The 14,524-nt window shown below is 55.5% G+C and overlaps 1 protein-coding gene across 4 annotated transcripts in view; it reads right to left on the bottom strand.

Annotated features, from left to right (window-relative positions):
* The window catches only part of LOC105469397 (tubulin folding cofactor D), a 185,303-nt gene that overhangs the window by 39,305 nt on the left and 131,474 nt on the right, over positions 1 to 14,524 (bottom strand). For 3 of the 4 annotated variants that reach the window (XR_011615237.1, XM_071081895.1, XM_071081898.1), the window contains exons 17-18: positions 10,648 to 10,733; positions 862 to 942 (exon numbers count right to left, since the gene is read on the bottom strand). Coding sequence is in view for 3 of the 4 variants with exons in the window: in XM_071081895.1 (XP_070937996.1) it covers positions 862 to 942; positions 10,648 to 10,733 (167 nt within the window). In the remaining variant the exon portion in view is untranslated. The remainder of the gene's footprint in view (positions 1 to 861; positions 943 to 10,647; positions 10,734 to 14,524) is intronic. The other variant, XM_071081896.1, reaches the window with a different exon arrangement.

Raw genomic sequence — 14,524 nt, 5'->3', positions numbered from 1 at the left:
ACCGCACTTCGCTTTTCCTTTGAGACACATTTAACCGCCTATGAAATGCAAGGAAACTCTGAAGCTGCTACTGTAATTATGAAAACGGCCACTAAAAACTGCTGGGCTCCCAGCAGACCGCGCAGAAACCACCTGTGGAGCCACGTGGAGCGGAGTCGGGGGAAGCACCGCCTGCCGAGGGAGACGACAGAGGCTCCACCTCCAAGTTCCACCTGCCCCCTCGGACGCAGCGGCGCTCCGCAACCCACCAGCGTGGGCACTCGCACGGGAACACCAACATGCCGGACACACTGGACCAAGGACTCGCACGGGAACACCAACACGCCGGACACACTGGACCAAGGTCTCCGAGGTGGAACTGGAGACAGACCATGACCCAACACATCCGCATGAAGACTGGAATTCATATTACTTCTCAGAAGTTATTTTAAAATACAACATCCACAGTGAGAAAATACACTCAAGGCTTAGAAGCTCAACTGAATCTCTCCTTTGGGGAAAAAAAAAAAACTCTTAGAAAAACACAAACAGAGGGCCGGGCGCGGTGGCTCAAGCCTGTAATCCCAGCACTTTGGGAGGCCGAGACGGGCGGATCACGAGGTCAGGAGATCGAGACCATCCTGGCTAACCCGGTGAAACCCCGTCTCTACCAAAAAATACAAAAAACTAGCCGGGCGAGGTGGTGGGCGCCTGTAGTCCCAGCTACTCGGGAGGCTGAGGCAGGAGAATGGTGTAAACCCAGGAGGCGGAGCTTGCAGTGAGCTGAGATCCGGCCACTGTACTCCAGCCTGGGCGACAAAGCGAGACTCCGTCTCAAAAAAAAAAAAAAAAGAAAAAGAAAAACACAAACAGAAAACCTACCCATCCCAGTGGTTGATCTTCATGGTAACCAGGTGGTCTATCATCGGCTGGGTGTACTCAGGAAAGCCGGCAATATACACACTGGAAGAGACAGCAGGGAAGAGGTGGTGAGACGTGGAAGGACGAGAATGCACTGCCTGCGGGGGAGAATTCAGCACAGTTACTTTCAAAACCAGTTTGCCCATTTCTTCAAATCTACCACATGATCCAGCCATGCCCCCCTGAGCAGTTACACCAAAGAAAAGAGCATTTGTGCACATAGCTTCACGTGTAACATGTGTAACAGCGAAAACCGGAAACCATCCTGACATCGTCTACGGAGAAAACAAACCGTGGTTGATCCACACAATCAAATACTCAGCAGCAACACACACAACCTGAATCTCAACTCCCCCAAGCCAAAGAAGCCTGACAAAACGAGTACACACGGCTTCGTTTCATCCACACAAAATTCAAGGACGGGAAACTAATCCACACCCACAGAGGCAGGTCAGTGGTGGCCTCCGGGTCGGGGAGGACCGAGGTGGGAATTACAGGGAGCAGACACGGGGAGGCTCCGGGGTGACGGCTGTGCTCAGGCCTCACACGCAGGAAGCTGTGCGCTCTGGTGAGCGTGTGCCAGCTGCACTTCGGTAAAACCCTGCACTCCATACACAGTGAACGTGTCCCCGTCACACCTCGTACAGCTGTTAAAAACTGTTAAGAAAATCCACAGGCAAGCTGACTTGTACCACAATATAAAAAGATGAACCCCAAACAAAACATTGGCACAAAATTTGTACAGAGACATCATAAAAGAAAATAAATAAAAGACCAATAAACACATGAAAAGATGTTCAACATCAGTATTCAGCCAGGAATGCTAATTGTTAAACCATTACCCCCACTCGAATGGGTAAAATTTTAAAAGACTGACAAATACCAAGTGTTGGCACAGATGTGGGAAAACCAGAGCCACTTTGCAAAACAGTTTGGCAGTTTCTTATAAAATATACAAAAATTCCCTTTTAACTCTTTATCTGAAAGAAATGAAAATATACATCCACATGAAAATGATTTCTAAATAAATATATACAACTGCTTTATTCACCAGAGTCAGAAACTCAAAATAACCCAATGTCAGGCAAACTCACAGAAAAACTGTATAGCCACAGAACACTGCATACAACTCACCACAAAAAGGAGCTGTGGACACATGCGCCACGGACACACGCACTGAGGACACACACCGCAGACACACGCGCCGCGGACACACGCGCCGAGGACACACGCGCCGCGGACACACGCGACGAGGACACACGTGCCGAGGACACACACCGCAGACACACGCGCCGCGGACACACATGGCACGGACACACGCGCTGAGGACACACCGCAGACACACGCGCCGCGGACACACGCGCCGAGGACACACGCGCCGAGGACACACACACGCGCCGCGGACACGCGCCGCGGACACTCGCGCCGCGGACACACGCGCCGAGGACACACGCGCCGCGGACACACGCGCCGCGGACACACGCGCCGCGGACACACGCGCCGCGGACACACACCGCAGACACACGCGCCGCGGACACACGCGCCGCGGACACACGCGCCGTGGACACACGCGCCGAGGACACACACCGCGGACACACGCGCCGAGGACACACACCGCGGACACACGCGCCGTGGACACGCGCGCCGCGGACACACGCACCGAGGACACACACCGCAGAACACGCGCCGCGGACACGCGCTGAGGACACACACCACAGACACACGCGCCGCGGACACACGCGCCGAGGACACACGCGCCGAGGACACACACACGCGCCGCGGACACACGCGCCACAGACACTCGCGCCGCGGACACACGCGCCGAGGACACGCGCCGCGGACACACGCGCCGAGGACACACACCGCAGACACACGCGCCGCGGACACACGCGCCGAGGACACACACCGCGGACACACGCGCCGCGGACACACGCGCCGAGGACACACACCGCGGACACACGCGCCGCGGACACACGCGCCAAGGACACACACCGCAGACACACGCGCCGTGGACACACGCGCCGCGGACACACGCGCCGCGGACACACGCGCCGAGGACACACACCGCAGAACACGCGCCGCGGACACACGCGCCGAGGACACACACCGCAGACACACGCGCCGAGGACACACGTGCCGCAGACACACGTGCCGAGGACACACACCGCAGACACACGTGCCGCGGACACTCGTGCCACGGACACATGCACTGAGGACACACGCACCGCGGACAGGCCCCAGGCGCACTACACTGAGCAAAGAACACTGACACACAGGAGTGTGGTCCCTCTGATTCCATGGATAGGACCCTCCACGAGGGGCAGCCCTGCTCCACATCGAGGGCGGGGCAGCGGCTCACAGGCTGGGAGGAGGGAGGGTGGCCGTGGAGTGGTGGGAGCTCCACTCCCAAGGAAGATGCAGGTGACGCAGGTGGACACACCATCAGCCCCTCCACAACCGTCCACTCCATACGGGGGCAGCTGAAAGCAAATTATGTCTCAAAAATAAAAGTTACATCTTGTGAAAACAACATGGAAGACTTTTAAAAAATAATCTCCAAGTAGGATGTGCCTTTCTAATCATGACTCAAAACCCAGAGCCATAAAAGAAATCGATCCCTACAAACACATATGCCGAACAAAGTCTACCAGGAAAACACCAAAAACAAAGTCAAAAGTCAAACAACAAAATTGGAAAAAACATCCGCAACTGGTCTTACCAACAGGAGGATTCCCTAAAACAAACAAGTTCTTCTGAATCAATAAAAAAAATAGTGTAGCAGAAATATCACCAAAAAGTTTACAGAAAACACACACATACTTCAACCCCTTGAAGCGGTGCAGCCTCCGGCACGGAGGAAAAGAAAAGGAAGCCTCTGCTCAGCCGTCCGACGGCCCAAGCCCCGGGGTCTGCAGCCGGAGCTGCGAGAAGCAGAAGGACACTGAGCCTGCTGGGCAGCACTTGGGCACAGCCCCAGTGGACGGTGGCCAGCAACGCGCAGGAAACTGAGAACATGCGGACCCTCGGGTCCAGCATCTCCGCTTTCGGTAACCCATTCCAAAATAACCGCACAGGTGAGGAACTGCAGACAAAAAAACATCCACCTTGTTTATGACAGCAAAAAACTGGATGGACCCAACACAGAGGTGCTGCAGGGGCCCTGGGGCTGCACGCCCAGAAGGCAGATGCATCCGACTGCGTCCTAGAGCCCAGACAGCAGGGTCCCAGCAGCAGGGTCCCAGACAGCAGGGTCCCAGACAGCAGGGTCCCAGCAGCAGGGTCCCAGACAGCAGGGTCCCAGACAGACAGCAGGGTCCCAGAGAAGCAGGGTCCCAGAGAAGCAGGCAGGCGGCCAGTGACTTCATGGAAAGCAGCAGATAGAGGCAAGGCCACCTGAGTGCTCACGCAGGCAAGGGCACCAACTAGCAACTGACCCTGAAGAAGACACGCTCCTGAGCCCCTGGCCCAAGGCGGCAGAAAAAGGGGTGTGTCCTGGGTACCCAAGGTCCCAGAGGAGAAAAGTATGAGAACCAAGGTGAGTATCCACCAGAAGGTGGGAGAGACGGAGGGGCTGGAGGGAGCCAGGGCAGGCAGAGATGTGAAAGAGAATGGACTCTGGCCACGAGCAAACCAGACAGAACCCACGGGCAAAGCACGGATGGGAGAGGTCAGGGCGTGAGGGTGCAGGGTCAGCTCGGACGCTTCTGCGAGACAAAGGCAGCTGGAAGTGAGGTGACGGCATAGAGAGGGTCCCAGGATGAAGCGTGTCTGAGGCCTATTAGGGACGTGGAAGTGGCAGACCGAGGTCACCAGCCATGTGTGGGCAATGAGAGAAGGAGAAGCAAGTGAGCTGAGTATGTGGACGAGATGTCATTCACCAATTCAGGAAATACACAAGCAAACAGTTGACTTTGAGGCTTCCTTGCTTTGAGGAGCTTATACAATAGGAACATAAAAAATTATTGAAAAGCAAAAGACGATAAAATATATTTTTAAAAGGACGCTCGACGCTGAAGATACCAGAAATCAGAGAAGGAAATTTACAACAGCAGGAAGACCAAAACACCCAAAGTCCTCATGACTGCTCACCCCGACAGAAAAATAGCCAGGGAGAACAGAAGCTGTGCCATGCGCCCACACCAAAACCCACGGGGCTCAAAGCCCCTCAGCTGGTGGGGCGACCACGCAGCAAGAACCACTGAGGAACCCCGAAACACAGGGAGCTGAGGAGGCAGGGAGCTGACAAAGGAAGCCACCTGCAGATTCTAAACTGGTGGAGCCCCAGGGACAGGAGTGCCAGCAGGATGGGGCCTCCCGGAGGGAGGGTCGTGTGCATAGTGCTGACCACGGTGTGGTCGTTCAACGGCTCACATCTGCCACACCCGCCACCATACTGAAACCCGTATTGAAAACTGGTGATTTTACTACATGTAAACTACATGTAATAAAGCAGATGTACAAAGATAAAACTGATTTTTTTTTTTTTTGAGGCGGAGTCTTGCTCTGTCACCAGGATGAAATGCAGTGGCGTGATCTCGGCTCACTGCAACCTCCACCTCCTAGGTTCAAGCAATTCTCCTGCCTCAGCCTCCCGAGCAGCTGGGACTACAGGTGAGCGCCACCACGCCTGGCTAGTTTTTGTATTTTTGGTAGAGATGGGGTTTCACCATGTTGGCCAGGATGATCTCTTGTCATCGTGATCTGCCTATTTCAGTCTCCCAAGTGCTGGAATTACAGGCATGAGCCACCGCGCCCGGCCCAAAGCTGATTTTTTTAAAAAAAGGCTTTGACTTAGGAATATAAGGGATACTGAAAGGAAAAGCCACAGAGTGGGAGGAAATATGTAGCAAGAAAGCATCTGAAAAAAGGAATTGTATGCAGAATGCATGAAGAATTCTCAAATTCTCAATAGGAAGAAAACCACTAACCTAATAAATGGGCGAAAGATTTGTTAAACACACCCCTGAAATGGATGATGACTGGAACAGCATCATCAGTCACTAGACACAAGTTAGTGAGCTGCTTCCACACCACACGACAGTAGCCAAGCTTGAAAGACCAAACACCCCCAGTGCCGGCAAAGACCCCGGACCCCGAGCTACCATCCGGCCCTGGGGGTGCGTGGCACCACCATGCTGAAAGTCGTGTGGCCATTTCATAAGTGGTGCCACCACGCTGAAAGTCGTGTGGCCATTTCATAAGTGGCACCACCACGGTGAAAGTCGTGTGGCCATTGCGTAAGAAGTTACAGGCAGGGTGTGGTGGCTCATGCCTGTAATGCCAGCATCTTGGGAGGTCAAGGCAGGCGGATCACTTGAGACCAGGAGTTCAAGACCACCCTGGGCAACATGATTTGTCATCTCTACAAAAAAATACAAAAATTAGCCAGGCGTGGTGGCACGCACCTGTGGTCCCAGCTACTCGGGAGGCTGAGGTGGGAGGATCGCTTGGACTCAGGAGGTCAAGGCTGCAGTGAGCCGTGACTGTGCCACCACACTCCAGCCTGGGTGACAGAGCAAGGCTCTGTCTCAAAAAGACCAAAAAACCTTACAGCACAGCCACCCAGCTCTGGGCATCTATGCCAGACAACAAGAGTGCAGGCCAAAGACAGACGTGTACACACGTTCACCGCAGCTGCATCTGTGATAACCCAGACAGGACACTGCCCAGAAGCCCCTCACCAGGTGAGTGGAGACAGACGCTGTGCACCACACCCCTGCCCTGGAGGCTCCGTGGATGGTCCCCCCGGGCGGAAAGTCTGCAGGAAGCACGGAGCGGAGGAAGCCAGTGTGAGTGAGGAGGGCGCCCACTGCCTGGACCCATTCACACCATTCACACCATTCACACGGGGCGGAGGAAGCCAGCGTGAGTGAGGAGGGCGCCCACTGCCTGAACCCATTCACACCATTCACACCATTCACACGGGGCGGAGGAAGCCAGGGCGAGTGAGGAGGGCGCCCACTGCCTGAACCCATTCACACCATTCACACCATTCACACGGGGCGGAGGAAGCCAGGGCGAGTGAGGAGGGCGCCCACTGCCTGGACCTATTCACACGGGGCAGAGGAAGCCAGTGTGAGTGAGGAGGGCGCCCACTGCCTGAACCCATTCACACCATTCACACGGGGCGGAGGAAGCCAGCGTGAGTGAGGAGGGCGCCCACTGCCTGGACCCATTCACACCATTCACACGGGGCGGAGGAAGCCAGTGTGAGTGAGGAGGGTGCCAACTGCCTGAACCCATTCACACCATTCACACCATTCACACCATTCACACGGGGCGGAGGAAGCCAGCGTGAGTGAGGAGGGCGCCCACTGCCTGGACCTATTCACACCATTCACACCATTCACACGGGGCGGAGAAAGCCAGCGTGAGTGAGGAGGGCGCCCACTGCCTGAACCCATTCACACCATTCACACGGGGCGGAGGAAGCCAGCGTGAGTGAGGAGGGCGCCCACTGCCTGGACCCATTCACACCATTCACACCATTCACACGGGGCGGAGAAAGCCAGCGTGAGTGAGGAGGGTGCCCACTGCCTGGACCCATTCACACCATTCACACCATTCACACGGGGCGGAGAAAGCCAGCGTGAGTGAGGAGGGCGCCCACTGCCTGGACCCATTCACACCATTCACACCATTCACACGGGGTGGAGAAAGCCAGCGTGAGTGAGGAGGGTGCCCACTGCCTGGACCCATTCACACCATTCACACGGGGCGGAGGAAGCCAGTGTGAGTGAGGAGGGTGCCAACTGCCTGAACCCATTCACACCATTCACACCATTCACACCATTCACACGGGGCGGAGGAAGCCAGCGTGAGTGAGGAGGGCGCCCACTGCCTGGACCTATTCACACCATTCACACCATTCACACGGGGCGGAGAAAGCCAGCGTGAGTGAGGAGGGCGCCCACTGCCTGGACCCATTCACACCATTCACACGGGGCGGAGGAAGCCAGCGTGAGTGAGGAGGGCGCCAACTGCCTGAACCCATTCACACCATTCACACCATTCACACGGGGTGGAGAAAGCCAGCGTGAGTCAGGAGGGTGCCCACTGCCTGAACCCATTCACACGGGGCGGAGGAAGCCAGTGTGAGTGAGGAGGATGCCCACTGCCTGAACCCATTCACACCATTCACACGGGGCGGAGGAAGCCAGCGCGAGTGAGGAGGGTGCCCACTGCCTGAACCCATTCACACCATTCACACGGGGCGGAGGAAGCCAGCGCAAGTGAGAAGGGTGCCCACTGCCTGAACTCATTCACACAGAGCTTCGGGAAACACAGACACAGCTGCAGTGACGGCAACAGACCAGGGTTGCCTGAAGAAGGGGGTGGGAGGGGAGGGACCCCAAAAGGGCAAGGGGAAACCTGGGTCTTTTCTCGTCTTGATCGTGGTGACAGGTACGAATTTACAGGTGTTAACGTTTACAAAATCCTCAACGCGGCTGTGACGATAAACAGGAGAGTGGGGCGACGGCTGGTTCCCCCATCCTCCTCGTCTCGCCTGACAGTCTTCCCGGGGGCCCTTCCATTAGTTCAGTTCCAGTCTGTGTGTCCGAAACTCCAATTTGCAGAGGAAACATCTCCGTGTCAGCACGGCTGAAGCTTCCTCACAGGCCGGCACGTGTAAGGTGAGCCCCGACCTCCTCACACTCAACGACACTGTCGCCCTCGGCTGTGCCCTCCACCTGCGGAGCGATGCCAACACTGCCCTGAGACCCTGTGTAATGCCCTGGCGACTCCCACCTTCCTCCAGTGGGCACACCTCCAGGCCCCCAACCCTCTCCCCTTTCCCAAGAGCCCCCAAGCCCTCTCCTTATTTCCAGTCACCAAATACTGCCACAGTGATATATTCAAAACACAGACCTGACCATCAAAGTGCCAGGACCTCAGGACAATCCACACTCTTCACTATGGCTCAGAGGCTCCCAACAGCTCCCCACCAGGGCCCAGGGCCCTGTTAACTCTCCTCCCTGTTGGGCTGTGCCCAATCCCATGCCCTCTGCTGAACAGGACCACTGCCTCCCTCACCCCAAGGTCCAGGCTGACAGCAGGACCCCGCCTCGGGTACAGGGGGCCCCGTGGTGCTAGGGTGCAGCCACAACCGCCAGTCCCCGCGATGCCGCACTCAGGACTGGAGGGGCCTGCCTGCCGGTGTGTCCTCACAAGGTGGCATCTGGTCGGCACGCAGGGCCTGGCACCGTGAGGAAGCCAAACACACTGAGGGAAGACATGCCTGGACCCAGGTCTCGTGTTGGCAAATGTTTTTATAAAACGCACACAGCTAATTACATGCAAGTTTTAGGCTGGCTTAGAAACCTCAGCAACAAGGGAAACATGCTAAAGCTTCCATTAGCCGTCAGGTATGTTACCCAGGAAACTCGGGAAAAGGCGGTAGATTTTCCTTTTCTTGAGATGGAATCTCACTCTGTTGTCCAGGCTAGACTGCAGTGGCACGATCTTGGCTCACTGCAACCTCCGCTTCCTGGGCTCGAGTGATTCTCCTGCCTCAGCCTCCTGAGTAGCTGGGACTACAGGCACCTGCCACCACGCCTGGCTAATTTTTGTATTTTTAGTAGACACGGGGTTTCGCCAACTCCTGACCTCAGGTGATCCACCTGCCTTGGCCTCCCAGAGTGCTGGGATTACAGGCGTGAGTCACTGCACCCGGCCAGTAGATTTTCCACATAAAATATACGGCCAAGTATTAATAGGAAAGAACTGATAAGGCAAAAAAGGACATTAAATGTTGAGGAAAATTGAAAGGATATAAAAATACAGATAGATGTGTTCAAAGATCCTTCCTGGGAAAGAGGTTCAAACGCTATATTTTGAAAATTCTGCCCAGGCTGGTGATGGAGAAACGTCCTTTCTGCACGGTCTACACAGCAGGGCTGTTGGGGAATCGATCTTTAAGGTATTTAATGGTTAATAATGTTAAACATGCATCAGGCATGCTTCTTGTCCTAATTTAAGGCAAATAAATCACTTCATAAAGTCACACCCCACGGCACTCCAGCCTGGGCGACAGAGCTAGACTCCACCTCCAAAAATAAATAAAGTCACATCCTTTCTCGCATATCTGCTGCGATGGATCAACTAAGACAACTGAAGTAACCTCCCCAGTACCTAATTATACAACTACAAAAATGTGATATAATTCTGTAAACTGCAATTAGAGGTGCTAAGTATTTGTTTCTAACCTGATTTCTAAAATACCTCCTACTCATTTCATAAACAATCTACAGATAACTTCAACTTCAAAACACTTTCTAGCACCGAAACAGAAAAAGAAACAGTCCCTTCTAATCCAAGATTTCAAACTGGGAAAGCATTTAGGACATCCAGTAGGGAAGTGTCAGGAGGAGGCGCGGCCGTGCTTGCAGCTGCTTCCTGTCAAACTCCAAGCCCCGCACAGAAGCAGCACGGGTAAAACGGGGCGACCAGGAGAGAAATCATAAGCAGGGACAGCACTCACGGCAAGGCCGCACTCCTGAAGCTGAGCCCCGCTTTAACACTTGAGTAAATGTCTCCCATCTACCGAGTAAAGCATGAGGTGAGTCCAATCAACATGAAACACAAGTTTCGATAACTGTCCCAATTCCATTTTTAATTTTTCACACAAAAACCACGTTACATTTAGTGGACATTACAGGATGAAAAAAGAAAATGGTGGAAGCTGATTTTTGACATCCAATCTGATTTTAGGATATGCTATTTTTGTGATATACATTAAAAACTTACCTTATAACCAGGAAACAGTTGGTTCTGTTACCGACAGCAAAATAGTCGGCTGTGGTCAAAATATCAATCCCATGCGGAAAAGTGCCCTAATAAAAAAGTGAAATTGGGGGAAAAAGAAGAATTTGAATGAGCAAAGGCATTTTACCAAGTTCCATCATCATATCCACAGACACTGACACTCACGAACCCCAAGCCCTGAGGCAGGTGGCAAGCGAGCCACACACCACAGACACTGCTCACCGAGGACTTCCACGCCACACTGACTTCCTGACGGACTCCCCAGACCACACCACACCCCACGACTGAAACCACTCACAAGGATTTCATCGTTTTCAAACAACTCAAACGTTTCCACTTCGGTATGTTGTAGGAGACCTTTCCTTAAAACATACACCGTAAATGGGCTTCAGGTTTCAGCAGTGTTCCAGCCACTGACCTCCACCAGCCCGAGCCCCATGCCACAAAGCTGGCAGGTCGGTGCACACCAGAGCAAGCAGGCCCGGGTCAGGTCGGGGATGCAGCCGCCTGCCCAGTCTGCAAAACCTGGACCAGAGCCCAGGCCTCGCTCGGCTGTCCTGGGCGGGCAGGACGTTGACTGGGGGCAGCCGGCCCAGCCGGTTCTAGGGGGTGGTGACAGCTGACCCCAGAAGCATCAAGGACCAGCAGCCCCCAAGGCTCTGACATGGGAGAGGCGGACCTCCTCCCACCCCACGACAGTCTCCCAGTGGAGCCCCAGTGGAGCGCCAGCTCCAGCCCCGAAGGCTGCATGGTGTTACTGAGACCACTCTCAGGTTCCAGGATTTGAAATTCTGGAAACAACATAAATAATTTCCTAAGAAAATACAAATGACAAACTTTGAACCAAACACAGAAAGCCTTACAGCTATAAACCGCAGCAGGGTTTTTCAAAGGCCTCCCAGGCCTGCCCACCTCTGAGGCTGGGATCCAGATCCCTCCTTGACTTTAACACACTCATCACCACCCTGCACTTCATCATGAAAACCTCACACCTTCGTCCGTGTCATCGCTTCGCAAATGAAGTAGCTGATCAGCCAGCTCTCCTGAGAACACCCAGGGCCACATCCCTGCTTCCCGCCAGGAGAGCCGGAATGAGCAGGTACCATGCGGCTTTCTCCCAGCAAATCCTTCCCAAGGGTTACACTGGGAGCTTGGGCTGATGGAGATACCAGAAACTTCTGCCTGAGGCTGCTGGAATCAGTGATAGCACGAGCGTCCTTCACTGAACCGTGGAACAGGGGAGAAACCGGCACCCGAGTGGAGGTGTCACAGCTCACTCTGCGGAAAGACAGCAGGTGCCACAACCTGGGATGTCGCCCACTGGGGTGCAACTCCATGTCCCACATTACGGCAGGCAGGAGCCCAGGGAAACGTCTGGGGCGGCCCAGGACCAGGTCTCACTGAGAACAAGAACAAGGGGACTCTGTGACCAGCATCCCCCCCACGGTGAGAACAAAGCAAGACCAACACAGGGGCTAAGGCTCTGTCTGGCCAGGCTGGAGCTGGAACAACAGGCTCCGAGCAGACAAAGGTGGGCTCAGCTGCCCTGAGCCTCAACTTCCCCACCTGTGCAGGGAGGAAGTTGGGGGCCTGGGTGTGGACAGGCCACCACGAGGGCCCGATGGTGCTGGGGGCCCAGACAGCACTCGCCTAGGAGCAGGGTCGTAGGGCTGGCATGTCTGGCAGGCCCTGGACATGGAAGTTGCCCATGGGTTAGTCACCACCTGCTGAAGAGCCCCCGGGCTCAGTGGGGAGAAGGCAGAGACCACTCAGGACCAGAGTCTCCAATTCCAGCCAAGATGAGCCTGGACAGAGAAGCTGGTCCCTCGTCTCTGCCCCCAGCCTCCTCCGTGTCCCCCAGGCCGCTCCCCAACCACCCCCCATCTCTGCTGCTGTAACCCAGTAGCCTCTACTGTAAATGCGTTTCTTACAACTTCATTCCAAATCTGTGTATTAGAAACAGCCTTCTCCACATCCAAGGGTTTTTAGGCTGCTTCCCTGCGTGCTACATAACATGTCCGCTCCCATTTGCTTTGCCAAGTTCTCGACCTTTTTCTCAAATGTTTCTATCCAACCTCAGCAGGACATGGCCGTGCGGGCCGGGGACACTCCGGACCTGCGCATCTCACACTCCTATCAAAGTCTGTGGCCGTGCGGGCCCAGGGACACTCCGGACCTGCACATCTCACACTCCTGTCAAAGTCTGTGGCTGTGCAGGCCAGGGACACTCCGGACCTGCGCATCTCACACCCCTGTCAAAGTCTGTGTCTCTTCAGAGTCTGTGCAGCTTCTTCCACGAGGCTCCCGCTACCGTCTGCATGCTGGTCACTGTGCCGGATGCTCTGAGACTCACGGGGCTCAGGCTCAGGACTGAGGTGCAAGACTCCTGCACCCACAGGAATATCCCATTTTTTGGCTGCTTGCCTAAATTTAGACCAAGTTTAAAGGCTTTTCCTTTCCCTGTCAATCAATCCCCAACCTAAGCTGCCCCGACAAAGGTAACGGGGCTCAAATCTAGCCACACACATAGGGAAGCCGGTCAGCTCAGCTGCAGGGCCCTGTGGCTCCCTACGCGACCGGCTGCTCCTCCCAGGAAGCGGCATCTGGGAACCCGGAACAGAGTGTGACGGTGGAGTGTGCCCCAGGCCCACACAGCGTGGTCGCCACCCCGGGCTCTGGCCTCAGCACGCCCCCTCCGGCGGGGGCTCTGGAGGGGTTGGAAGCCCAGGAACAGGGAGACGGCGTCTCCTGGGCTGTCACTTTCCAGGAAGCTGGCAAGTCCGTCAGCTCAGCTAAGTGGTTTCCAAGAAGCTCGTTCTTCCTCACAGCGGCCGCACTCTCCACTCAAAAGCCCAAACCTCATTCATGTTCTCCTCGGCCTGTGCGGCTCTTGCTGTCTGCACACCCAGGCTCCCCTTCCCAGGCTGGTGTCTCTTCCTAATGAACTGGCTCCTACCAGGGCTCAGGGCTCTGAACACACGCAGACCCCACGGCACCCCAAGGACACTGGGTGGGCCTCGGCCACCTCGGGCCAACAAGAGGAAGTCACGCCCCTTCCTGGGCTTTGTCTACAGAAAGCCGCCCACACCACTCGTGCCAGGCTCCTCAAGAACCATTTCAATAACATGCACAAGTCCTCATCCGCCCGCCTCTCCAGCTGACGCTGGCGTCCGGCTTTTCCTCTGGACTCATTTGGCCTTGATGCTTCCACTCCAAGTCGGACATCTTTGCCTGGAGGGTTCCCCACAGGTCAGAAAGGTCCGCAGGCCACGTGCACACCATCCACCCCACACGACCCAGCCACAGCCCAGACCCCAGCTGCATTTGCTTTGCTGCCTGGGAACTCCAGAACCTTCTCGGCTGACTTCTCTGGGAACCTTGCTTCCCGCCCAGGTCCAGCCCAGACCCTGGTCCGCTCTCCGGCCTCTGTCCCACTCTCCTGCAAGGTGCGACCACACACCCAAGATGTGACGTCATCACACAACATGAATAACCTGGGCCCCCATTCACACGTGAAGCTGACCAGTGACCAGATGTCAGGATCAGAGGGCACAGCAAAAGCAGCCCCAGCATGACGAGGGGTCGTGGGGTCCACAGCTCCTGGGAGCTGGCTTCTGGGCCCGCCTACGGTCCGGATGAGGCACGCGCTGACGTCAACAGAGTCAGCACCTGCTCTGTGTGGGATGAGGCGGGGTCAGGTCTGCATCCCTGCAAGGCCAGCCTGGTCCCAGGGACCCGCCCCCCCCTGCAGAGTCACATTATGTGGCCCTTGGCAACACGTAAAGCACAGCTTTCCGGCCTGTGTGTGCAAACTGCTGTACGTGCAGGTTCCCGGTGACCCTGCCACTGATGTAGCCAC

Source organism: Macaca nemestrina, chromosome 17, assembly GCF_043159975.1.
Source record: "Macaca nemestrina isolate mMacNem1 chromosome 17, mMacNem.hap1, whole genome shotgun sequence".
NCBI classification, from domain to species: domain Eukaryota; kingdom Metazoa; phylum Chordata; class Mammalia; order Primates; family Cercopithecidae; genus Macaca; species Macaca nemestrina.
Note: the sequence above shows the minus strand (reverse complement) of the source record. Positions and strands in the feature narration are given on the sequence as shown.